The 24,602-nt window shown below is 40.8% G+C and overlaps 2 protein-coding genes across 2 annotated transcripts in view; one reads left to right on the top strand and one right to left on the bottom strand.

Moving 5' to 3' along the window:
* HSPD1 (heat shock protein family D (Hsp60) member 1) overlaps nt 1-8,674 on the top strand; it is an 18,887-nt gene extending 10,213 nt beyond the window's left edge. The window contains exons 8-12 of the mRNA XM_083378744.1: nt 149-248; nt 6,074-6,319; nt 7,337-7,511; nt 7,814-7,992; nt 8,080-8,674. Coding sequence (XP_083234870.1) covers nt 149-248; nt 6,074-6,319; nt 7,337-7,511; nt 7,814-7,992; nt 8,080-8,229 — 850 coding nt within the window. The 3' untranslated portion in view covers nt 8,230-8,674. The remainder of the gene's footprint in view (nt 1-148; nt 249-6,073; nt 6,320-7,336; nt 7,512-7,813; nt 7,993-8,079) is intronic.
* Nucleotides 8,649-24,602, bottom strand: COQ10B (coenzyme Q10B). Its single transcript, XM_083378755.1, has 5 exons — nt 24,453-24,602; nt 18,049-18,198; nt 16,076-16,268; nt 11,810-11,911; nt 8,649-10,254 (listed from the first exon to the last, which is right to left on the bottom strand). The coding sequence occupies exons 1-5, from the start codon at nt 24,527-24,529 to the stop codon at nt 10,087-10,089; spliced, it is 690 nt and encodes a 229-aa protein (XP_083234881.1). The 5' UTR covers nt 24,530-24,602; the 3' UTR covers nt 8,649-10,086.

Below are 24,602 nucleotides of genomic sequence, written 5' to 3'. Positions count from 1 at the left end.
TGTAAATAACGGCCAATCACTTTAGTTAAATTGTCATATTAAAATAATATCTATTTAGAATTGTGCAATGAAGTATTTTAGAGAAAGAAGTGCTAAAAAAGATTTTAGACTTAAAAGTGCACATTGCTTACTGAATTTTTTTTCTCAGATTGAAAGTTGGCCTGCAGGTGGTTGCAGTAAAAGCACCTGGTTTTGGTGACAATAGAAAAAATCAACTTAAAGATATGGCAATTGCTACTGGTGGTGCTGTAAGTAAACCCTAAAAAGAAATGAAAAGTTTTTAATCCACAGAAAATCGACATGAATGCAAAGTTGATAAATCTGTTAGTACTATATCTAGAGCTTAGGATCCTAACCTAATTATATACTTGATTTATTGTAATATTTGATCCTTATTATTATTTATTTATTTATTAATTTAATTTATATACCGCCCTTCTCCCGGAGGACTCAGGGCGGTGAACAGGGCAATACATAAAAACTAGATACAAAAATTAAAAATTATTAAAACGTGATTAAACAATGCCCATAATAAATTAATACAGATTAAAATTGAAGTTCATTTATAAAAATCCCACCCCGTCCCATCAGGCCAAGCCAGCTTGTTTAAAGAGATGGGTTTTAAGATCGCGCCGGAAGGAGCGGAGATCAGGCGCCATCCGGAGCTCGACCGGAAGATGGTTCCATAAATCCGGTGCACCCACAGAGAACGCCCTCCCCCTGGGGGCCACCAGTCGGCATTCTTTGACCGGTGGCACCCTGAGGAGGCCCTCTCTGTGGGAGCGTACTGGGCGGAGGGAAGTTGACGCCGGTATATGTATATCAAAGGAGAATGTATATCAAAGGAGAATGGGGGAAGGTGTTTTATGCCAAAGCAGACTAGAAATATAGTACAAGTGCTCTTCAACTTACCCATTCATTCAGTAATTGTTCAAAGTTACAACAGTACTGAAAAAAGTGACTTATGGCCGCTTTTCTTACCGTATATACTTGAGTATAAGCCGAATTTTTCAGCCCACTTTTTGGGCTGAAAAATCCACTTCGGCTTATACTCCAGTCAACAAAAAAAAAGAACTTACCGAGGACTTGCGCGCGGCCGAGCTACTTTGCCTGACGCTGCTGGGGTCGCCCGGGCGCCTCTGCTCGCCCTCAGCAGCACCTGGCCCGGAATCACATGGGAAACAAGCCCGGCAGAGGAGCCGGAGCGGCGAGCAGAGGCGCCCGGCCCAGATCCTGCAAGGCCCAGCCGAGACATGCCCCCAGCAGCGGAGCTGCTCCGGCTCCTCTGCCGGGCTTGTTTTGCATGTGAGCTACTTTGCCTGACGCTGAGAAGACCCGCTTGGGCACTCGGGTTGGTGTCAGTCTCCGCAGGCCCTTCTCGTTTCCAGGAACCCCCACGGCAGGGCAGGGCAGGGCAGAGACTTGCTCGCCCTTCTGACGGCCCTGAAGAGAAACGAAGGGCTTGCAAACTCCCCGCGAGAAGCTGGGCGAAGCGCGCGGCTGGGCGAGTGTGTGCCTGCGCACGTATTTACGAAAGAAACGCTCCGAGAGTTCTTCTTTCTCTGCCCCCTTGGGGGGAACTCTAGCGACTGCTGTAGCCGCGCTTCTCTTCTCGGCTCCAAAAATAGGGATTTCTACTCTCTCTCTCTCTCTCTCTCCTCACCCCGCATTCTCCTGCCTCTTCGATTGCGACAATAAAAGGGCGAAGGGTGCGCTGGTTTCTTCCTCCTTCCTCCCCCCCTCCCCTCCCCTCCCCGATTGTCAGGTGAGGCAGCTGGAGGTCTGGCCGGGAGATTGTAGCCGTTTTGAAATGCCGCGGCTTGAAACGCCCGATCAGCTGATTTTCGGGTGGAAGAGCCGCGGCTTGAATCTGTTTGCATCTGCCTGAATTAGACCGAAACGGCCTGAATTTGACCAGAGTTGCTTTGTAATGGCTGGAGGAACTGCAGAGGAGGTCTTGCTGGGAGATTGTGGCCGTTTTGAAACGCCGCGGCTTGAAACGCCCGATCAGCTGATTTTCGGGGCGGAAAGAGCCACGGCTTGAATCTGCTTGTATTTGTTTGAACTTAACCAGAAACGGCTCGTAATGGCTGGAGGAACTGCGGAGGGAGTGAATGCTCTTCTTTCTCCGCCCCCTTGGGGGGAACTCTAGCGACTGCTGTAGCCGCGCTTCTCTTCTCGGCTCCGAAAATAGGGATTTCTACTCTCTCTCTCTCTCTCTCTCTCTCTCCCCTCCCCACCCCGCATTCTCCTGCCTCTTCGATTGCGACAATAAAAGGGCGAAGGGTGCGCTGGTTTCTTGCATAACCGCCAGGTCTGCGAAGCAGCCACCCACACTCTCCAAGCCGCCATCGGACCCGAAAAGTCCCGTGAGGCCCGTGCGACCGTCGGCGGCTGTTTCTAGCTGCCGCTCAGTTGATCGCGCTGCGTGACCACCGGTAGACGTCCCCGGCTGCCCCTTAGCTGTTTGTGCCGGCGCGGAACCTCCGCAGCCGCTCGCAGTCTCCTTCAGCCGCCGATCAGCTGTCTGTGCTGACGCGGACCCTCTGCGCCCGTCCACAATCTCCTCCGGCCGCCGATCAGCTGTTGATGCGGCCGCGGAACCTCTGCAGCCGCTCGCAGTCTCCTTCAGCCGCCGATCAGCTGTCTGTGCTGACGCGGACCCTCTGCGCCCGTCCACAATCTCCTCCGGCCGCCGATCAGCTGTTGATGCGGCCGCGGAACCTCCGCAGCCGCTCGCAATCTCCTCCGGCCGCCGATCAGCTGTAAGTGCGGCAGCGGGTCTGGCGTTCGCCCGCCGAACAGTTGGGGGGTGCGGGCGCCAATGGGCCTTCGGTGCTGCGCGGGCATTGTTGGAAGTGCTCCCCTGGTCCCCGTAGGGCTTGACACCCCCATTTTGGCTGCTTCGCAAACTGCTTCCTCCACCCCACCCCACCCCACCTCACCCCTCCCCGCAAAAGATGCTGGGTCGACAGCGTTTTTTCTACCCGGAACAAGCAAACGCTGCCCCAAAACTGGGGCGTTTCAAGCCATGGCTCCTCCGGCAACAGTCGCTTAAGCTGCAGTTCATCCGGTTCCCCCAGCCTTTCCAAATATTCCAGGCTGGAGCATTCACTCCCTCCGCAGTTCCTCCAGCCATTACGAGCCGTTTCTGGTTAAGTTCAAACAAATACAAGCAGATTCAAGCCGTGGCTCTTTCCGCCCCAAAAATCAGCTGATCGGGCGTTTCAAGCCGCGGCGTTTCAAAACGGCTACAATCTCCCGGCCAGACCTCCAGCTGCCTCACCTGACAATCGGGGAGGGGAGGGGAGGGGGGGAGGAAGGAGGAAGAAACCAGCGCACCCTTCGCCCTTTTATTGTCGCAATCGAAGAGGCAGGAGAATGCGGGGTGGGGAGAGAGAGAGAGAGTAGAAATCCCTATTTTTGGAGCCGAGAAGAGAAGCGCGGCTACAGCAGTCGCTAGAGTTCCCCCCAAGGGGGCAGAGAAAGAAGAACTCTCGGAGCGTTTCTTTCGTAAATACGTGCGCAGGCACACACTCGCCCAGCCGCGCGCTTCGCCCAGCTTCTCGCGGGGAGTTTGCAAGCCCTTCGTTTCTCTTCAGGGCCGTCAGAAGGGCGAGCAAGTCTCTGCCCTGCCCTGCCCTGCCGTGGGGGTTCCTGGAAACGAGAAGGGCCTGCGGAGACTGACACCAACCCGAGTGCCCAAGCGGGTCTTCTCAGCGTCAGGCAAAGTAGCTCACATGCAAAACAAGCCCGGCAGAGGAGCCGGAGCAGCTCCGCTGCTGGGGGCGTGTCTCGGCCAGGCCTTGCAGGATCTGGGCCGGGCGCCTCTGCTCGCCGCTCCGGCTCCTCTGCTGGGCTTGTTTCGCGTGCGAGCTACTTTGCCAGCCGCTGCTGAGGGAAGATCTCTGGAGAGGAGCATAAGGTGAGCTGCTGCATTTCCCAGCCTCGGCTTATACTCGAGTCACCAACTTTTCCCATTTTTGGGGGGTAAAATTAGGGGTCTCGGCTTATATTCGAGTCGGCTTATACTCAAGTATATACGGTACTTATAATGGTTGCAGCACGCCCATGGCCACGTGTTCAAAATTTGGACACTTAGCATTGGCATGTATTTATGGCAGTTATTGCGTCCTGGGATCATGTGATCACCTTTTACAGCCCTCCGACGATCAAAGTTATTGGGAAAGCCAGATTCACTTACCATGTTACTAACAACAAATGCAGCGATTCACTTAACTGTGGCAAGAAAGGTCACAAAATGGGGCAAAACTCACTTAACTGCCTTCTTTAGCAATGAAAATTTTGGGCTCGGTCGTAGTCATAAGTCAAAGACTACTGTACTTGCAGAGAACTTTGCGATTTAAACCATGGGTGCCCAGTTTTGCATTCTTGCAGTGATAGCATGCCGTGCCATTTTAAGTTCGGCTATCTCATAGAGCAGGGTTGCACAACCCCCGGTCTGTGGACCAGTACCAGGCTGCCTCATGCCAGAAACGGGTCCGCACAAACAAGCAAAGTCCCATCCACCAGATGCAGGCAGTACATGAAACCATTCCTCCCCTCCGGTGCGCAGAAAAACCTTTCCACGAAATCGGTCCCTGGTGCTCAATGTTGGGGACTTCTGTCATAGAAGAACCAGTTTGGTGTGTAGGTTAAAAGCACCAAGGTAGACACCAGAAGACTAGCAGTTCCAGTTCTGCCTTAGGCAAGTGAACTAGACCAGTCACTAACTCTCAGTCCCAGAGAGAGAATGAGGGCAAATTATTTCTAGAAATCTTGCCAGAAAACTGCAGGGACTTGCCCAAGCAGTCGCCAGGAGTCAACACTGCCTTGAAAGCACCAAAAAGCAAACAAACCCCAAAGAAACAAAATCCAACTATCTACATTGGAAGCAAATGGCTTTCCATTTTGTGAAGTGTGTGCTCTGCTGCAACTCACTGAACTGATAACAATGACGCCTGCACGGGTTCTTAAATGGGCAGGCATGAAATTGGCTATACAGATTGAAAAGTTTCCACTGTTAAAGTGCCTGGGCTGTAAATAATTATTTCATACGACATTTAGTTGGTCTTTAATTCAGGACAAATTTTTGATAGCATGTAAGAAATCTTAAAAGGGACGCAGTGGGTTAGGACGCTGAGCTTGTCGATCAGAAGGTCGGCAGTTTGGCGGGTCGAATCCCGAGTGCCGCGTAACAGAGTGAGCGCCTGTTACTCGTCCCAGCTTCTGCCCACCTAGCAGTTCGAAAGCACGTAAAAATGCAAGTAGAAAAATAGGGACCACTATGGTGGAAAGGTAACAGCGTTCCGTGCGCCTTTGGCGTCTAGTCATGCCGGCCACATGACCACGGAGACGTCCTCGGACAAGCGCTGGCTCTTCGGCTATGAAACGGAGATGAGCACCGGCCCCTAGAGTCGGAAATGACTAGCACGCATGTGCGGGGGAACCTTTACCTTTACCTAAGAAATCTTACAGCAGAGACATCACCCTGTCAACAAAAGTGCGTATAGTCAAGGCTATGGTCTTCCCAGTTGCAATGTATGGCAGTGAAAGTTGGACCATAAGAAAGGCTGAGCGCCAAAGAATTGAAGCCTTTGAACTATGGTGCTGGAGAAGACTCCTGCGAGTCCCTTGGACTGCAAGGCGATCAAACCGGTCAGTCCTAGAGGAGATCAACCCTGACTGCTCTTTAGAAGGCCAGATCCTGAAGCTAAAACTCAAATACTTTGGCCACCTAATGAGAAGGAAGGACTCACTGGAGAAGAGCCTAATGCTGGAAAAGATTGAGGGCAAGAGAAGAAGGGGTCAACAGAGAATGAGGTGGATGGATGGAGTCACTGAAGCAGTAGGCGTGAGCTTAAATGGACTCCAGAAGATGGTAGAGGACAGGAAGGCCTGGAGGAACGTTGTCCATGGGGTCGCGATGGGTCGGACACGACTTCGCAACTAACAACAACAACAAAGAAATCTTAATGAAACAAAAAAAATTTTTTAAAAAAATAGCGACTATTAAAAATTTGTAACATTGCAACTGGTAACAAAGAACTTTGTTCAACATAATCTGTTTCAGGTATTTGGAGAGGAAGGTTTAACTATAAATCTGGAAGATGTTCAGCCTCATGACTTTGGCAAAGTTGGAGAAGTCATTGTAACCAAAGATGACTGCTTATTGCTTAAAGGAAAAGGTGATAAGACTCAGATTGAAAAACGGATTCAAGAAATAATTGAACAACTGGAAACCACAACAAGTGAATATGAAAAAGAGAAGCTAAACGAGCGCCTGGCTAAGCTTTCTGATGGAGTAGCTGTACTAAAGGTAGGTACACTGGGTTTTCTGTGGGTAAAACCAAGTTGGTGTAATTTCATCTTTTTATGTTGATTTGCCCTACTTAGTTTTCTTAGCTGGGCAGCATACAAACTCAATTAAAGGTAGTATAAATGGCTTCAACATCTTGGGATTTGATTAACATTAGAGTCTAGTGTCCATGAGGTATTAACTATAACCTGAAAGATAACTTACCTGGTTATGATAGGGATAATAATCTATCATATTCAGAAGACACTGGATTGGACGTAGTCAATTTAAAAATTTGTTAAAAATGGCTGTGAATGTAAACAAGCTATGTTTTGTGAAAATTCAACAAAATACAGGAAAACTAATAGTTTCTTCAAATGTAGTTCATGACAACAATGGTTTGTTGAATTCAACACGATATTCATTTATGGCCTGAGGCATCTCTTAAACTGGAGAAGATGGAATTTCTTTAGTGGTAAAGATAGTAAGATACTTAACCCTACCACAGAACTGAAAACTAATAAGATTAGTTTTTTATGTCAAAGGGAGCTGTAACATTTCTTGAATAGCAGCATTCCAATCATACAAGAGAAATTGCCTTTTCCAGAGTCCCTCAGATTACAGAATTTTGCAGATAATTTCTAAGTACAGGTAGTTCTCAAGTTAAGAGCAGTCATTTAGCAACCTGTTACAACCAACCTTATGACTCAGATTTGAAGTCAGATTTCCTTTGTGGCCATGCGATTGGACCTTGGGTATTTGGTAACAGGGCTACATTTATAGCCACTTGCATCGACCTGCAGTTGCATAACTGTCTTACAGCTGTTTGCTGAAAACGGGCATTTCTCATTTTCAGCAAAACCACACCATAATAAACCCTTGGTTGGCTCAACGATCACCACAAAAAATGTAAAATTGTATTAGCCAGATGACTGACCACTTCGACCAATTTAACAAACAACCATAATGGGCAGTCTCCATTACAGTTGTATGTCAGGGACTGCCTGTAAGAACATGACAACTAGGGATTTCTCTTAGGTTGGAGGAACAAGCGATGTTGAAGTTAATGAGAAGAAAGACAGAGTCAATGATGCCCTGAATGCCACCCGTGCTGCTGTAGAAGAAGGCATAGTCCTGGGTGGTGGCTGTGCATTGCTCCGTTGTATTCCAGCACTAGATACTTTGACTCCAGCCAATGAAGATCAGAAAATTGGTAAGTTGTTAACACTTACTCGGACACTTAGATTTTAAGTGACTTCCAAATTTCCTGTAGGGCACTCTCTTCTCCCCAGTGTAGCTATCTTTATCTTCAGAAATTGACTCCCCGCTATCCGGAGCTTTTTGAGAGCTGGAAAATAGATGAAAAAGACTTCACGAAATTAACTTACAGATTCAGACTGCAAATTTGACAGATGGGCAATATATATATGAAAAATGCTCAATGTTGGTTCCATCTTCATCATCGGTGAAATTAGTGTCGTTGTTTTTGTAATAACCAGAAGTCATTCTTTTTAGGCATAGAGATTGTAAGAAGAACACTGAAAATTCCAGCTATGACTATTGCCAAGAATGCAGGGGTTGAAGGATCACTGATAGTTGAGAAAATCATGCAAAGCCCACCTGAGATTGGTTACGATGCAATGCTTGGGGACTTCGTGAATATGATAGAAAAGGGCATTATTGACCCAACAAAGGTAAATGCTGAATTTTCTAATGATTCTGTGATAGCGCTCTTAGCTAGTGTTTCAATCTTTTACCAAATACTCTTAATCCATTCATAGGTTGTGAGAACAGCGCTGATGGATGCTGCAGGAGTGGCTTCCCTTTTAACTACAGCTGAAGCAGTTATAACTGAAATCCCCAAGGAAGAGAAGGATGCTGCCGCTGCTATGGGAGGAATGGGTGGAGGAATGGGAGGTGGTATGTTCTAAAGCCTAGGCTACATGGATGCGTATCATGAAATACAATGCATGACCTGATAGTTTAAGCGAACCTGGGTCAGTCGGAAAGGATGGATAGTGACTGCAGAGAAAGGGTCTGTGTTTAAAAAAAAAATCACTGTAACGTTCAGTGACTGGATTTCAGTTGTATGATTGTTTAAACAGTCATTGTCCATGCTTACAGATAATTTATTTTGTACTTTGAATAAAGACATTTGTACATTCCTGATACTGGGTGCAGATCCATGTACCAATCTTGTGCTCTGAACTTAAAACCAGTTGAAGCACTTGCAATTCTGCTAAATAAGACTTTATTGGTGCCTGCTGTCACTAAAAAATGCAGAAGTCATTGTGTGCAAGACTGAATAAAATTGTGTACAAAGTAGACAAATATACAATTATGTGACAACTTTATGTAATAAAACAATTGCTCTAAGGTATGGTATGTATTAACTTATTCACAACATAATCTGTTCATTGCAAGTACTGAGTTTTTCAAGACATTTTTTTTTGTTTTCAGAGCCAACTAGCAATAACTAATTATTAAAGTCTTATTTCTCAAGGGAAGAAAAGTTATTCCTCAAAAGTTAACTTTCATATAAAATTGTTCTCAAGTTTCTTTTAATACATGAAAATAGAAAGCAGGATGATTGAGCTGCCTTCCTAGTACAAAGAAGTTTTAATAACATTTTCGTGGCTGAAATTAGAACTGCACTGAAGCAATTTAGAATCCAGCTGTACTTCAATTTCATCTACAGACTTCTTGCCTGAGTAACCATTTTTCATGATTAAGGCTCCAGAGCTAACTTGATGCTGAGACTTACGACCATTGTGAAGCAGTCTGTAGTAAGGAATACAGCTGACCACAGATTACAGTACCCTCACATTTATAAAAATAAAAAATGAGTGCATAGTATATAAAAAAAGTCATAGGAGATAGGTATGTTTACGAATCAAGTAAGAATCATCATCCAACTATTACAAATGGTGAGTGCAGCAATATATAAAATTATAAAGGTGTGAAATTCAAATACACTGTTTTAACTTAAAACTATATTTACATATAGTTAATGCCAAAGTTACAGAAGCCAACTTTGGCAAACAGTAGCATTCTTTTCCTGTTTACTCCTAGTTTGTTTTCCAACTTTCTAAGGCAGATGGAGAGAACTATGAAGGAAGTGGGGAATGTGCTTTGTTATAGCATTGTCAGTTCTGGTAGAAGAAAGCTGTAAACCCCTAGGCGCTATGGTTTGTCATTAACTCGGAACATTTTGAGTCCATGATTATTCATACAGAGCCCCAGTATAGGTAGTCGCCTGCTGGAATCTTGCAATAGTTTACTACAGTGCCATATTAAATAATGTACTGATGAAGCTGAGCCCTTTCTGTAAGATTCGTACAACTTACTAAAATACTGTATATTAAGTTTGCTACCAAAGTTTATGCACTACAAAAACCTTTGTTTTCAGAATTGCACACTGCTAGTTAAAGCTAGTTTTGAATACTAAAAATAACTTAAATATGCATTTAAAATAATAACTTAAACTTGATTTCAATAGTAAATATTAAACATTGTCAAAATAAGGCTATAAGACTGGTAACAGTGCTGAGTTTTATACATGCTGAAAAGATGAGGGGAAGCCATTGTAAATGTAGCTGCCACTCAATGAACTTACCAGCACCTTAGAATTGCACTTGACTGAAGCTTCTATATACATCTGCATCTTACATGAATGTTTTATACAGTAGTAATATACATAATTGGCAAAAAATGCCCCATATAATTGGAAGCCCACATGAGAAAAACATCTCATGTAAAGATGGTGTCCAAGAAATTTCAAAACTACTTTATGTATGATGCACTTCATGAAGCATTAACTCTCGAGGTATTCTAGTTTCTGGACCATACACCTTGGCTGCTCTTCTTTCGAATGCAGCTACCATCTGCTTAACAACTTCATCAAAGAACAACGTGGCAAGCTGAGAATGCAGAAGGGAGCGAAACTCAAAAGAAATCTGTAAAGGAAAATAAATTATTAGTCACTCCTAATGATTAAGATGGGTAGGCACTCTATATTAATCTATCAATATTGGGGAATAGTGGCTATTTACAAGATCATAAGAAAATCTGGATATTCATTTTCTGCTGCAATTTCAATCTAACCGTGAATCACTGTTCTTCATAATTACCATTCATGTGTGGTAGTACTCAACAATGTATAGACAAAATCAGTACCACAGGATTTACAGCGAAGTATGTGACATTAATTGGTTTACTTCCCAGTTACATAGTGCTCCACACACAGTACAATACTTTCTTAGTTAACTTTTTAGTCTTGTCTGTATCTCTTCTCCCCATAACCATCATTCTAGGTTTGCTATGTTCTATGTATTTCTCATTCAAAGTGCTTCATGGTCCTTTGGGCATATTGGGGGCAGTCCAAAGCTGTAACTGAAAGCAGCTGTGTCTTCTAGGATTGCACAACTGTCTTGCAGTCCAATTCTAGATACCATTTAAGGAAGTGCCAACAGGTATCATGTGCAGGCCTATATATGGTCATTTCTAAGGACATTTTTCTTTTTAGAATACAAAGCGCTGCAGAGTTAAAAATACCTAAGCAAGATATATATCTCCAAATAAGAAAGCTAAATAATTATATCTCAATAAATAAGTACACTGGTCCTGATGCATTTTACTATCTTTTATATTCTAAAGAGTAACCTTTGTCAATAATAGGCAGTCATTTGCTATTTCTGACCATTTCCTGTCCTAAAGATAGGGGGAAAAGTACAGTTAGTCCTTGCTTAATGACCACTCATTCAGTGACCGTTTGAATTTACCATGGCACTGAATGTGTCCTGCAGTATTGCCATTTGTAACCTTCACTGCTAACTTCCAACAAGCAAAATCAATGGGGAAGCCAGCAGGTCGCAAATGACAACCATGTGATATCACGCTTAATGATAGTGCAGGATTTGCTTAATGATGGCAATCAGAAGTGCCATCACTAAGTGGTGTAGCCCCATTATTTCACACCTACTTAGCGATGGCCCCAGTTATTGTTAACTGAGAACTACCTGTATTCAGAAAAAACATCCTGAAAATACTTAAAAATAAACTGTATTTGAATGAAATGCTATAAAAGAATTGAAATAATGAAATTACTACTGCTGGTGGAATAATTTATTCCATGTCTATTATGAATTGCTTGGAAATGAGCATTCTTCATTGCTTAAAACCAAATTCATTAAAGTTGGATTGCTGCAACAAAAAATTATGTTTCACAAAAAGTAATTTTGCAATCATAATTAAAAGCAAACTATACAAAGCCAGTCTGGTAGAGTGGTTAAGGTACTAAGCCAGAAACTGGGAGATCATGGGTTCTAGTCCTGCCTCAGGCACAAATCGAACTGAATGTCTTTGGACTTGTCACTTTCTATCCTATTATACCATGCACAATAAAATACATATTTAAAATACTTATATAGGACAATACTGCAACAAGGTATGATTTCAAAAATACATTTTTCTTTGGTCTCAATAGCTTGAAAGGGTTATTCTGCTACTTACAGAAAAATCCAAGGTGCACGTCCTTTGATAGCCAGGAACTCCTGGACTGAAGCGCCACACAGTTTCCAGATGATTAAATAATTTTCCATCTGTACACGATGCCTATGAAAATTTTTAATATGTCTTAATTTTGATACTTTGCACATTACATGAACATCACCACAGTTACATCAGGAAAAAAATCAAATGTTTTCCAGCATGGAGCAAAACTGAAAGGAACACTATGCTAATATTTAGAAAACTCCAAAATGAGTTTTCTCTTGAGACTAGTCCAGTTTTCTTTGAACATTGTAACTGTTTCTCAGCAATATTTTTTCACTTCTGCAAACACAAAATTCTTTTCTCGGGTAAAAAAACTTACCCAACAACTGAAAAAAACAACAACTTGAAGATGGGTAGTTTCTTAAGTATAATCTAGGTCCTTGCAACTGCTTTATTTTCATTTCTTCTCTCTGGGACATTTTTTTTATTTTTTGTCTGAAGGATACATTTTGAAGAATCTATTTCATGTTGGCCTAACTATAGCAATTACTTTATGGGAAAAACCTAATCTTTAACAGTGACTCAAGAGAAGTTGAAATATACATTACAGAAACAGCCTGGAGGTTAATAGAAAATATTCAAAAAGTACAGAAGGGTACTAAAAAGCTGATGGAAAAATTTCCTAGCTTTAATCCCCAGCATATGTACTTAAGATAGGAGTGATATGACCAAAGATAGGCAGTGCCAATTTCAATACACAATAGAAATGTAAACATAGAACTAGTTGAACCTGGTATAATGCAGCAATGTATCTGTCATTATACTAGTCTATACAGGCAGAAAATGACCCATGGGGTCTTTAGAATATGGACAAGTTAGGAAACAAAAAAAAATAAAAATTTACTTTCTTGAACAATGTAATAATAAGCCACTTATAGCTTCAGAGTTGTAGAATAATTGAAGAATCAGTATTCAGATCTTTATAGCTTTTTTTAAAAAAAAACTATTTATAATTAAAGTCTATAAATTATACTTTTATGGGCAATTTATTGGCTTAGCAGAATTAAAACAAGAGGTGCTTCTGGGAGTATTTAATGCTGTACTGTTTTAAGAGCAATTGTTGTATAATCTCAACAACTATAATAGAGTGCAAAATTAAGTGTAAACTATTTGCATAACTTTGGTAGGTAGCAATTCTGAGCAGTATAGTTTTGAGTGTTTCATTCAATCTGGGCAACCTAATTGTATCTTGCCATTGGACTAGCTCTTTTTAATTTGTATTCAGTAGAGTTTATCCCTGCTACCAATGGCTTTTATGCTGTGGCATGATCTCAGCAACACATGGCACAACAAAAGTTAGAATGTAGCATTGCAGGCGGGTCTAGGACAACTCGCCACAAGCAACATGTCACGACCAATTTTCCATGGCAAACTCACCGCAGGACAAGAGTTAACACTAATATCAAAGAAACAGTGGAACAGAATCATTAAAGAAGGTACAAAAGGATGGACAAAATGAAATGTGAATGACTAAAATTAAAACAATGTTGAATGACTGTCCCATGACAAATTGGCTGCAGTGAATTGTCCCATGGTGAGTTGGCTATGGCAAGTTGGCCGTGGCAAGTTGTCACATTCCGTTGTAGGCTAACTCTGTCCTCAATCTGCAGTTTGATCCTCACGGGCTACAGCAGACATGTCAAAATCGGAGCTTTTTCTCCATTGCCGGCAATGGGGTGGGCATGGTTTGCTGATGATGCGTCTGGCCCAAGGGCTGGCAGTTTGACACGCCTGGGCTAGAGGTAGACTCAGACTTCTATCCTTCCAAGGTCAGTAAAATGACGACTCAGATTGTTGGGGGCAATATGCTGACACTGTAAACCACCCAGAGAGTGCTATAAAGCACCATGGAGTGGTATTTATTGCTATTGCTATTCTGGATCTAGCTGCCAAAGTTGAGAGGCCAAGGAACAAGAACTATGACTATTGCAAGAAGCTTGCAGTAGTGCTACTGTTGTAATTCATTCAAGCATTCAGGTTTTGTTCTTTAGTTTCAAGCAGTGTAGGGGAGTTTAAAAGGACATTTCCACCCAGCCTCATGAGAAAAATAAAGTCTACTTGCAAATTCAGGGGATTTGAGACTTCAGACTTTCTTGGATGGATCTGATTTTTAGATAGATTTCAATCTCATTTCAGGCATGGCTATAAAACCGTGGCTTTCAATGCTATTGATTACAGTATCCTAGACAGGTTATATCAGCTGGGATGTAGCAGCACTATACTATGTTGGCCCACTCCTACTTGAATGTCCAACTAGTGCTGGGGGATTACCATTCTCCATCATGACAATTGGGCTATATCGTCCCTCGCGGCTCCATTTTATCTGCTAAGCTTTTTAACATCTACATGAAGCCATTGGAATAGGTCATCCATTGAGATTGAGATGCCAGGAGATTGAGATAATGTGGAGATGCCCAACTCTCCTTTTCATCTAGGAGAGGTGATTGCTTAGACAGGGTAAAGGAGTAGATGAGAGTAAATCCAGGCAAGACAAAGATTTATTGATAGTGATTCTGTCCTGCCTGATCTGGAGAGATCCACATTCACCCTAAAGGAGCATATTTGCAGTTTGGAGGTGATTCTTGATCTATTATTGTCAGAAGGCCAAGTGGCCTCACTTGAACAGAGTGCCTTTCAACAGCTTTGGCTGATTTATCAACTGTGACCTTTTTCAAACAGAGCCTCGCTGGTAACTTTTTGGTTGGATTACTGCAATGCACTGTATGTGGGGCTACTTTCAAAAATAGTCTGGAAACTTCAGCTGATTCAAAATTAGAGTGGCTAGACTACTCATTGGGACTGGCCGACACGCTCTCTACATGGGGCTGCCCTTGAGGACCACTCGGAGGCTTCAGCTGGTGCAGAATGCAGCCGCGCGAGTTGTGATGGGAGTCTCCCGATACTCCCATGTAACACCTCTACTCCGCGAGCTGCATTGCCTTCCGGTTGCCCTCCGGGTGAGATTCAAGGTGCTGGTGATGACCTATAAAGCCCTAAATGGCGAGGGTCCGGGATATCTGAGGGAACACCTGCTGCCGGCATCAAGCTCCCTTCGTCCAGTGCGCTCGCACAGGGAGGGTCTTCTCAGGGTGCCGCCGGTAAAAGATTGCCAGCGGATAACACCCAGGGGGAGGGCTTTCTCAGTGGGTGCACCTGCCCTTTGGAACCAGCTGCCAGTGGAGCTTAGGACTGCCCCCGACCTCCGTTCATTCCGCCGGGACCTGAAGACCTGGCTCTTCGAGCTCTCTGGCCCAGGCTGAGAATTTTAATTTTAATTTTAACTGGGGTTTTTATTTGTTCAGGGATTGATATAATTTTTTTAATTGTTTTTAACTTTTGTATTTTTCGTTTTAATCACCCTGTAAACCGCCCTGAGTCCTTCGGGAAAGGGCGGTATATAAATATAAATAAATAAATAAATAAATAAATTGTCAATATTTCACCATCTACATTTCTGGATCCAATACAAAATATTGGCTTTGATCTTTAAAGACTTCAAGGCTTAGGATCTGGTTCTCTGAAGGAGCACCTTCTCTACTATGTACCTAAACTGGACCTTAAGATTTTCTGAGGCGCTCCAGATCCACCACCAAGGAAGGAAAGATGGGATTCTACAAGGGAGGGCAATTGCTGAGGCTGTTTCCTCAGATAGGCCCAACTGACATTCACATTATTTCAGTGACAAGTGAAGACCATTTTATTTTCACAGGCTTTTAAAACATATTTTAATTGTATTTTAACTTATATTCATGTTGTTTTAGGCTGTTATGATCCCCTTACTGCTACCTGGATTATATGGTGTATTTATTTAGTATTTTATTTGATTTTATTGGGTATAATAGTAATTCAAATTGTATTCTTTCTCCTTTTTTGGTGTAAAACACTCAGACAGCTTTGACTACTGGGCATTTTAAAAATTTAAATAAATAAGTAAACTACGTATACACCGAATAAATATACTGTTTACTCTTTACAGAAGTCCTGCTTCTAGAGCTTTCCCTCTGCACCCTCTTCCAGTTTAGTGCTAGTTACATACATCCAAACATCTTCCCAAGCAATAAGTTATATCCAGGAGATTTACAGGGAGAAGAGCCAGCCCAAGATTTCTTGGTCAAAACATGGCTAGATAAGATCCCCTATTGACTACTGGCAATTCTTGGACTTCTTATATTCTATATTGAACAGTGTGGCAGTTTACATATAACAACAACAAATATGCATTACCTTAACCAAGTGAGGTCTGACTAGTGTAACAACAGATGTATATCTTTCCAACACAGGAGGAAATCCTACTTCTAATTTAGCTTTGCAGTATCCTGTACGTTTTGATAATACATCTGATTTTTTGCACCAAGGAACAAAGTTCTTGTATTCACTTACAACAGCTACCACATCATACATTTCTTGCATAGAATACCTAGTAAACATGAAAAATGAAAAATAAAATTATTAGAGATATGTAACTAAATTCTATTTTATTTCTCTACTTCCCTTTGCTTTAAATACTGTTCCAATCATTCTATAAACAAATATGAAATTTCAGCTAGCTTTCTCATTCAAGGTTGTACAGTACTTCAAGGACACAATCCTGCCTGTCATTACAGCATTTATTGCTCTGAAAACAACAAACTGTTCATACTTTATCCTTTGCACAATCTTAGTCCCAATGGATTTAGAAGAAAAGAGCCAAAGTACTCTTTGGGTAATCTTGATCAACCTCCTCTCAGTCTTGACTATTTCCTTATAACACAAGCATATTAAGGATTATTTAACTGTATTTTAATTCCAAAAATTAAACGTATCGGGTGGAAAGTAGAAAATATAAGCTTGTAGTCAAAACTTTTGCAAACTGCACTTGACTTCCTTGAGATAAAAACTCTTGATAGAAAGATACAATTGTTAAACAGTAGATATTCTGCTGTTGATTAAATGGTATAACAAACACTTGGGGTCATAATTTTTTTAATGTATAATTATTATACTTGATTTTTGTTCTTATTCCCCAAAGCTATTAAAGAACCTTAAACCAATCTTCAGAGCCTGTTAAAATGAATTTGAGAGTTAAAGTAGATAATAAGTAAGCAATAACTTTTAAAACTTTTTACAGCTTCTTTCTTTCCTAAGCCAATATGAGACTCTCAGGCAACATATTGAAGAGTAGTGGACTGCACCCCTACCTTTAATTCTCAAATTCATTTTTAATAGGCTCTGAAGATCAGTTTAAGGTTCTTTAATAGCTTGGGGGAATAAAAACAAAAATCAGGTACAATAATGAGTCAGAAGAACGCATCAATAGTGAAGGCAGTCTGCGAGCTATGACCATAGTTGTCATGTTCGTTTGACAATCCTAAAGCAGGTTGGCAGAACTGATCTTATGACATTTTTTCTGGTTTTTGTTGTTAAGCAAACAAATAGTTCGCTATGGGGCCAGTTTGATCAAAAACCGAAGTCAAACACAGTTACATGACAATGGGATATAAAATAGCTGTAAATCTAGCTCAGCAGCCTAATGCCCAAAGTGTTGTCATGTGACTGGGAGGCAGAACTGTCAGAATTTGGAATCAGGTTTTAAATACCCCCCAGGTAGGCCCATTGGAACTATTACATTCTTATCCTGCTATCCCTAATACAATAAAAACATACATTCAGATATACCTGTGGAGGAAGCACAGTATATTCTCCAACATCATGAGGAAGGGCTGCCTCAACAGTGTTAACAAACCTACCCAAAGCATATCGATAATACTACACTACACTATATACACTGCCATACTACAATCATGATCTCAAGAAAAGGACAATATATCTCATTCACAAATAACTAACAATGATCTCAAACTAGAATTATGAAGTAAGCAAAGAACTATAAATCCTGTCTTTGCTTCCCCAAATGTAGCACTGCCCTAAAGATCATATCCTGTGAACTTTAATCCTGTTTCTATATAGTAGGACTGTAAACTGTTTACAGTGGATTAACAGCAGCATATAATTTATAAAAACAAAATTGAAGGGATGCTTAAATAATTTCAAATTAAAAGTGTGAAATTCAGGCCATTCAGAATGAAATAGATAAGCATCACTTTTAATTATATAAACAATGTGAACAAAAGCAATAGAAAATGAGAAATTGTTTTCATTATACAATCCATTAGTATCTATTTCTGTGTAACTCTACAATGTACTTTTCTTATACAAACCCTATAATCCTTCTTTCTGAATATTCTTTCCTTTTGTTCCCAAATGGTGCAGTAAAGTTGAAGTAAGTCCTTCTTGGAAAGGCACAATGTTTTGCTGGTATTTGTGGCAGTGGGGTTTTGCTCACCAATATTTCCCAAGAAGTCAAATGCCTGCAATAATTTAAATATTTTCATCAGAACAGGCATCTAGTTAACACACAGTATAGAAGAGCCAACAAAATGAGGAAACAAATAAAGAGTAACACAAGGACAATCAAACTCAGGATTAGGTTAACTATTTATGCCTTGACAAGCTAAATATATCTCAGTCATGAGAGAACTTGGCAACAGTACAATATAAAAGCTGTCCCTCTTAAAATTTGGCTCTGAATCAATCTGATGCCACACACTACTCGGTTCATATATTTGAAAAGCAAGTTACTTGTCAGGATGGCAAGCATCAAATATATTGAGCCTTTCTTCTACATTTATAAAACATGACTTAGAGGGCTGAAAATATTTTTATAAGAGTATTATTTTTTTCTGTTTTGAAGCGTCTTAGTTTTTTAGCGAGGATATAAACTATATAGATACTGACTGTTAGAACTACTTGTAAAATTTTTAAAGTCCTTCTTCCTTTCAAATATTCTTTGGCACTTATCAATGTATTCAGCAAAGGCATGGGTCTTCTATTATAAAACACTTGATTTGGTTAACATTTTCTTCTATAGCCATATACTTCATTGAAAGAAATGCTGCTTGCTTAGATTTAGCTATCAGCATATTCAGAGGTAGCTATGAAGGTATGAACAATTTCTTGCTAATGGTAAACTTATAATAAAATACTATATCCACGCAAAGTTCTGCTTCTGCAATAACACTTCTAACAGGGTTAATGTACGTCTCTGAAACAGGAGCAGCAAACATTTTTCAGCTTGGATCCTTCCCTTTGTGCCCTGCCGGGAAGGTACAGAAAGTTATGGCATTACAAAAAACAATACCAAAAAGTTAGGATTTTTTTTTACATTGAAAGAGGATTTTAAAGTCAAATGGATGCTTTAATTACTGAAATACTGTACAAAAAATAAAAGGACTTTTTAATATTTTTCCCTATTCATTTAGGGAATGGCCTAGGGCTGTAACCAGTTCACAAGCCATAGGTTGCCAAGTCTTTATTTTAAAAATACTCCCCTAGAACTCTTTTGTTCAAAAAGATACTGCAAAAACCCTAGTCTTCAAAGCAAATCTGGATGGGCATGGGACGGGCTGCAGAGAGAAAAACCATCCTTTTTCACTTCTGCTGACAGACTGGAATCTGATTGACAAGTGCACTCAATTATCATATCTGATACCCTACTGCTTCCACAAATTTGTTTAGAAGCATGTAAATAATCTCCTTATTGATTATATTAATTCTAAAATACTTGCATTCCCCTGATCTTAAAGATTCCAAATGTTATGCCCTAATAGTCAATATTAAATATATTGGTATTCAAATATGCACTAAAATTATTCAAACAGCTTTTAAAACTAAGAGTTTAACATGTCCAGTATTTAATCAGAGATATATCATTTAACACTATTGACTGGAAAATTAAACAGAAAGTAACACTGACCAAAACATCAGATAAACAAATCTGTCAGGCCAGTTTTCAATGGAGGCAAAACAATTAATTTAAAAGTGGTTTAATTTTTGCAATTATTGAAGTAATGAAAGTAATTAAGGCTGCACTTTTATTTTCAATCACAAAAGTCTTTTATCAATATGAACTGTAACGTTAGAATCAAGAAGTCATAAGATAAGTTAAAAATGGACTTGACCTTCCTCAATTAGCAAACAGTTTTATGTAAGAGATTAAAGGATGTATTTCCTTGATTAAATGTAAGCATAACTATCTTTAAATTATACCACAAATAAGCATTCCAAAGAATAAATTTCATTTTTCTGCTTCAGAGATTATGAATTATAATAATTCATAAATAAAAAGGAGGAAAATTTTGCAATAGAAAGAGGCATACATTCTGTAGGAAACATTTACCCTAGTCTTCATTGTATCTCAAATGTCAGTTTTGGAAAAAATAACGTCATCATATGATGATTATATGACGTTATGTATCATTTTAGTCTCTGAGGAACAGCTGTAAATAATCTACAGCTATATTAACAGTGGCAAGAACTATTTACTCCATTTAACTGAAGAAGCTTTTAACAAGTAATTCCAATGACTGAAAATGCAAGTTACTGTCTAGTTTAAGTGGGTGTATGGGATGTGCAGGGAGAGATAATATCTCTGGTGGAGGGGCCTACTCTTTAGGGCTGCTTGTTCAACTTTGATTTTTTTTTATTCCATTTATATCCCGCCCTTCTCCGAAGACTCAGGGCGGCTTACAAGCTTAGCAGATATCCATCTGGGATGGACACAAGTAATAAACAAAAGTTTGCACGCAGCTCAAGTGCTGTTACCAAAACAAAGAAAATACTAATTATACACATAAATCTCATTTGTACGCATGACTCTAGGATAGAAATTTTTAAATACTGTAATTTAAAAGAATATGAAAATGTGAGTTTCATACTTTATCCACATTTAATTCAAGCATGTATTATCCCAAATATGAATGTAGTGTTTTTAAACTTTGACTTTCATATATACCGTATATAAAATATATTAAGTTATGAGTTATGGGAAACATAGAAAAAGTGAAGGTCATTAAAGTCTTCATGTATGCCAATGCACACAGCAGTAGTAGATAGAAGAAAAACAATACAGAATTACTGAAACTTAAGTTCCTCAATAAAAATTGGAAAGTATGGTATATTCTAGGATCAGATATAAAATAACACTCTCAAAATATTAATTATTATATTTTACCATTCTAAATCATGAACTGTGAATATCTGAAATATCAGTATTTTAATTTTGGTACAATGCTAAAAAAAATTTTTTTGTTCTTCAAGCCAACCACTGTTTTTTCCAAACTTAGTGTTGAGATGAAAAATATCTAATGGAGAGATTAATACAACATTTTATGAACAGATAAGATCTTGAGAGAATCAGAAGGTACATGCCTTCATTTTTTTTAATCCCATTTATATCCCGCCCTTCTCCGAAGACTCAGGGCGGCTTACAATTTAAAGCACAAATCAATGTGCTTAGCAATAGCCTTCATTCTATGTATATGCCTGCTTATTAGGGCTTTCGGGGGGCCCCCAAGCGGCATTATTACAAAGTCAGCTTATTGCCCCCAACAAACACAGGCAATATGAGTAAGAAAATATCTATACTTTGATAAGCTCTTATAAATTAGCAAACTTTCCCCTAACTATCTTATCAGAGTAATCTGATATGGGAAGAATTGCTGCTTTACTTTGTTAAGGTATTCTTATGTGATTTTTTTCAAGGTGCTAGATAGGTTTTAGGTCTAATTTCTATTATTATTATTATTATTATTATTATTATTATTATTATTATTATTATTAAATTTATATGCCGCCCTTCTCCCTAAGGACTCAGGGCGGCTCACAACAATAAAATCTTTTAAAAAAAACATAGAATACAAAGATAACAAAAGAATTAAACAATAAATAAAAAAATAAAGGACAATTTAAGCTGATAAAAACCAAATTTAAAAAACCATGATCAGTCCAGGCCCGCTTGTTGGAACAACCATGTCTTCAGGTCGCGGTGGAAAGATTGAAGGTCAGGGGCCGTCCACAGCTCTGGAGGCACTTCATTCCAGAGGGTCGGTGCGCCCACAGAGAAGGCTCTCCCCCTGGGGGTTGCCAGCCGGCATTGCCTGGCCGACGGCACCCTGAGGAGGCCGACTCTGTGGGAGTGAACCGGGCGATGGGAGGTTGACAATGGCAGCAGGTAGTCTCGCAAGTACCCCGGGCCTAAGCCATGTAGGGCTTTAAAGGTAATTACCAGCACCTTGAATCGCACCCGGAGGGCAACCGGAAGCCAATGCAGCTCGCGCAGGAGTGGTGTAACATGGGAGTATCGAGATACTCCCATAAGCACCCGCGCGGCTGCATTTTACACCAGTTGAAGCCTCCGGGTGCACCTCAAGGGCAGCCCCATGTAGAGAGTATTGCAGTAATCCAGGCGAGAAGTGACAAGGGCATGGGTGACCGTGCATAGGGCATCTCGGTCCAAAAAGGGGCGCAACTAACAAGTATAAGGAAAGCAGGTGGGAAAGTGTGATTAAAACTAATATTTTTTCTTCAGTTGTAAAAAGTATTAATCATTGCCAGACTCAAAAGAATATTCCAAATTAAATTTGCATACTGAATTACAGATTGCCAGATATTTGAATGCAGGACATGTACACATGTTCTCTGCCAAATTACCCATCTAATACTTACAATTGACAGAGAGCAAAGTGAGCACATAGGGAATAATTTATAGGGGGAAGAGTATGACCTCTGGGGGAGCCATCAGTTCAGCCATATATTGAATGTGTCCAATAGCCTATTGCAGTTATACCATATGTAGCCAGCAAAGAAAGGCATACAGTACTTGTTTCCCCAATAAGAAAAACAAGAGTGCCCCATTCCCCATGCTATTCATTTAGGGGTCCATGGAAAGTCTAAAGATTATGCCAATATACTCTCAATGCAGGTCTGGCTTGCAGTTCCTAACTACATATTAAATGGAAACAGCAAAACAAAACAAAAAGGAAATTTAAGCAAGTCAGTTACACATAAGAGAGAAACTTAGAGATGTAATTTTGGACACTGTTTTCATAGTAATATCACAAAAATTCAATTTGATGTCATTTTCTTGATGGCTGATTAGCTTGATAACACAGTTAAAGTACCTGCTCTTACCCAAAGCCAGTTATAATACATATAATGTTGACTTCTTTTAAATATAATACTTTTCAATATGAATCATTCATTACCTTTGTCAGAAAAGTATGCATTTTCTAATATATTCCCTATCATTTTCAAGTCTGGAATTTGAAGGGTGGATAGAATTTTTAAAATATCATCTATAAAACGTGTCTAAATTTTTAGAAAAATATAAAGGTGTTAAACAGCTTCAAAGAGTAAGAGCTGAAGGACAATACTATGTATTTATTCTGCTTTAGAATACGGTTGATAGCACACAATATACCAGTGTAAGTCACCAGATGGCCAAGTACTTCATAGATAATTGGATTGAAAGAAGTGTTTATGGGCCATAAAAAGAAAAGAAGTCTACTCAGAGTTAGAAGAGCTAGGGAAGAGGGAATTTGCCCCTTTATCAACGAAAGACAAAAACGATGAACTAAACTTAGCGGACAAATATATTAAAAGATATGTAATTCCTTTTATCCATTTGTGAGACACAGGCATACTAACAACACAATGAACTAAAAATCCGATGACTACCCTACAAGACCATTGATACTTCCTACAATTAACCAAGAAATTAAATATCCCAGGGATAGAGAATATATCCAAAGTGTTCTGTTACGAAAGTGCTTATCAGTTACATTTTAGCTGGAAATCAACAATAATCTATCATGACAAACAACAGGAGTCTTTTGTCACTGTTTTTTTTAAAAAAATTCCATTTATATCCCGCCCTTCTCCGAAGACTCAGGGCGGCTTACAAGCTTAGGAGTAGCCTTCATTCTAGGTATATGCCTGCTTATTAGGGCTTTCACACACACCCCAAGCAGCATTATTACAAAGTCAGCTTGATTGCCCCCAACAATCTGGGTCCTCATGTTCTACCACCATCCATTACAATTAAGTTGGTTATTAAGTTGATAAAATTACTTAGAGGACCCTACAAAGAAGACATCCAGCATAAGAGGAATGCTCTTATATAGTGTCTATATAAAAGGCCCGAGTGTTGCCCATCTCTGGACAAAAAAACAACAACAACCAACAACCCCAAACTGAACTCCTGGCCTTCTATTCTGGACCAAGGGCAGAAATGAGGAGGAAAACGAAAGCTCCCCAAATCGCGGGTCCTGTGGCTTTTCCCAGCCGGTGGACAAGGTCCCAGGAAAGCAACCGCGCCTCGCTAGGGCTCTCGAAGCGGGCAGGAACTTTTTTTTTTTTTTTGACAGTGACGGGTGGGGAAGGGAAAGCGAAGGCGACGGGAACCACCCTCGGCGCTCGTGACCAGGCAAGGGAGTCTGCTGAAGCAGGCGGCCGAGGCGGCCGACCCGCTTAGCCGCCCGTCAAACTTCCGTGCCTTACAGCAGCGTTTCCCAACCTTAGGAACTTGAAGATGCGTGGACTTCAACTCCCAGAATTCCCCAGCCAGCATAGCTGGCTGGGGAATTCTGGGAGTTGAAGTCCACGCATCTTCAAGTTCCTAAGGTTGGGAAACGCTGCCTTCCAGCTCTCCCGAGCCCGAGGAGAGAAAAGTGGCGGGTGGAGTGGGTGGGGGCTCCAGACAACCTGAGCTTCCCTCTCGCCGTACCTGAGCGCTACTCTACGCGAAGGCACTGCCAACCTCTCCACGAGAGCCTTGCCAAGAGCCCGACTGCTCCGCGCCATATTCGACTTTCCGCGGCGCCTCCAGCCGCCCTCACTGTCCCATCCTCTCTCTCTCTCTCTCTCCCCCTCCCCG

Source organism: Vipera ursinii (assembly GCF_947247035.1).
Source record: "Vipera ursinii genome assembly, chromosome: 1".
Classification (NCBI taxonomy): Eukaryota; Metazoa; Chordata; class Lepidosauria; order Squamata; family Viperidae; genus Vipera; species Vipera ursinii.
Note: the sequence above shows the minus strand (reverse complement) of the source record. Positions and strands in the feature narration are given on the sequence as shown.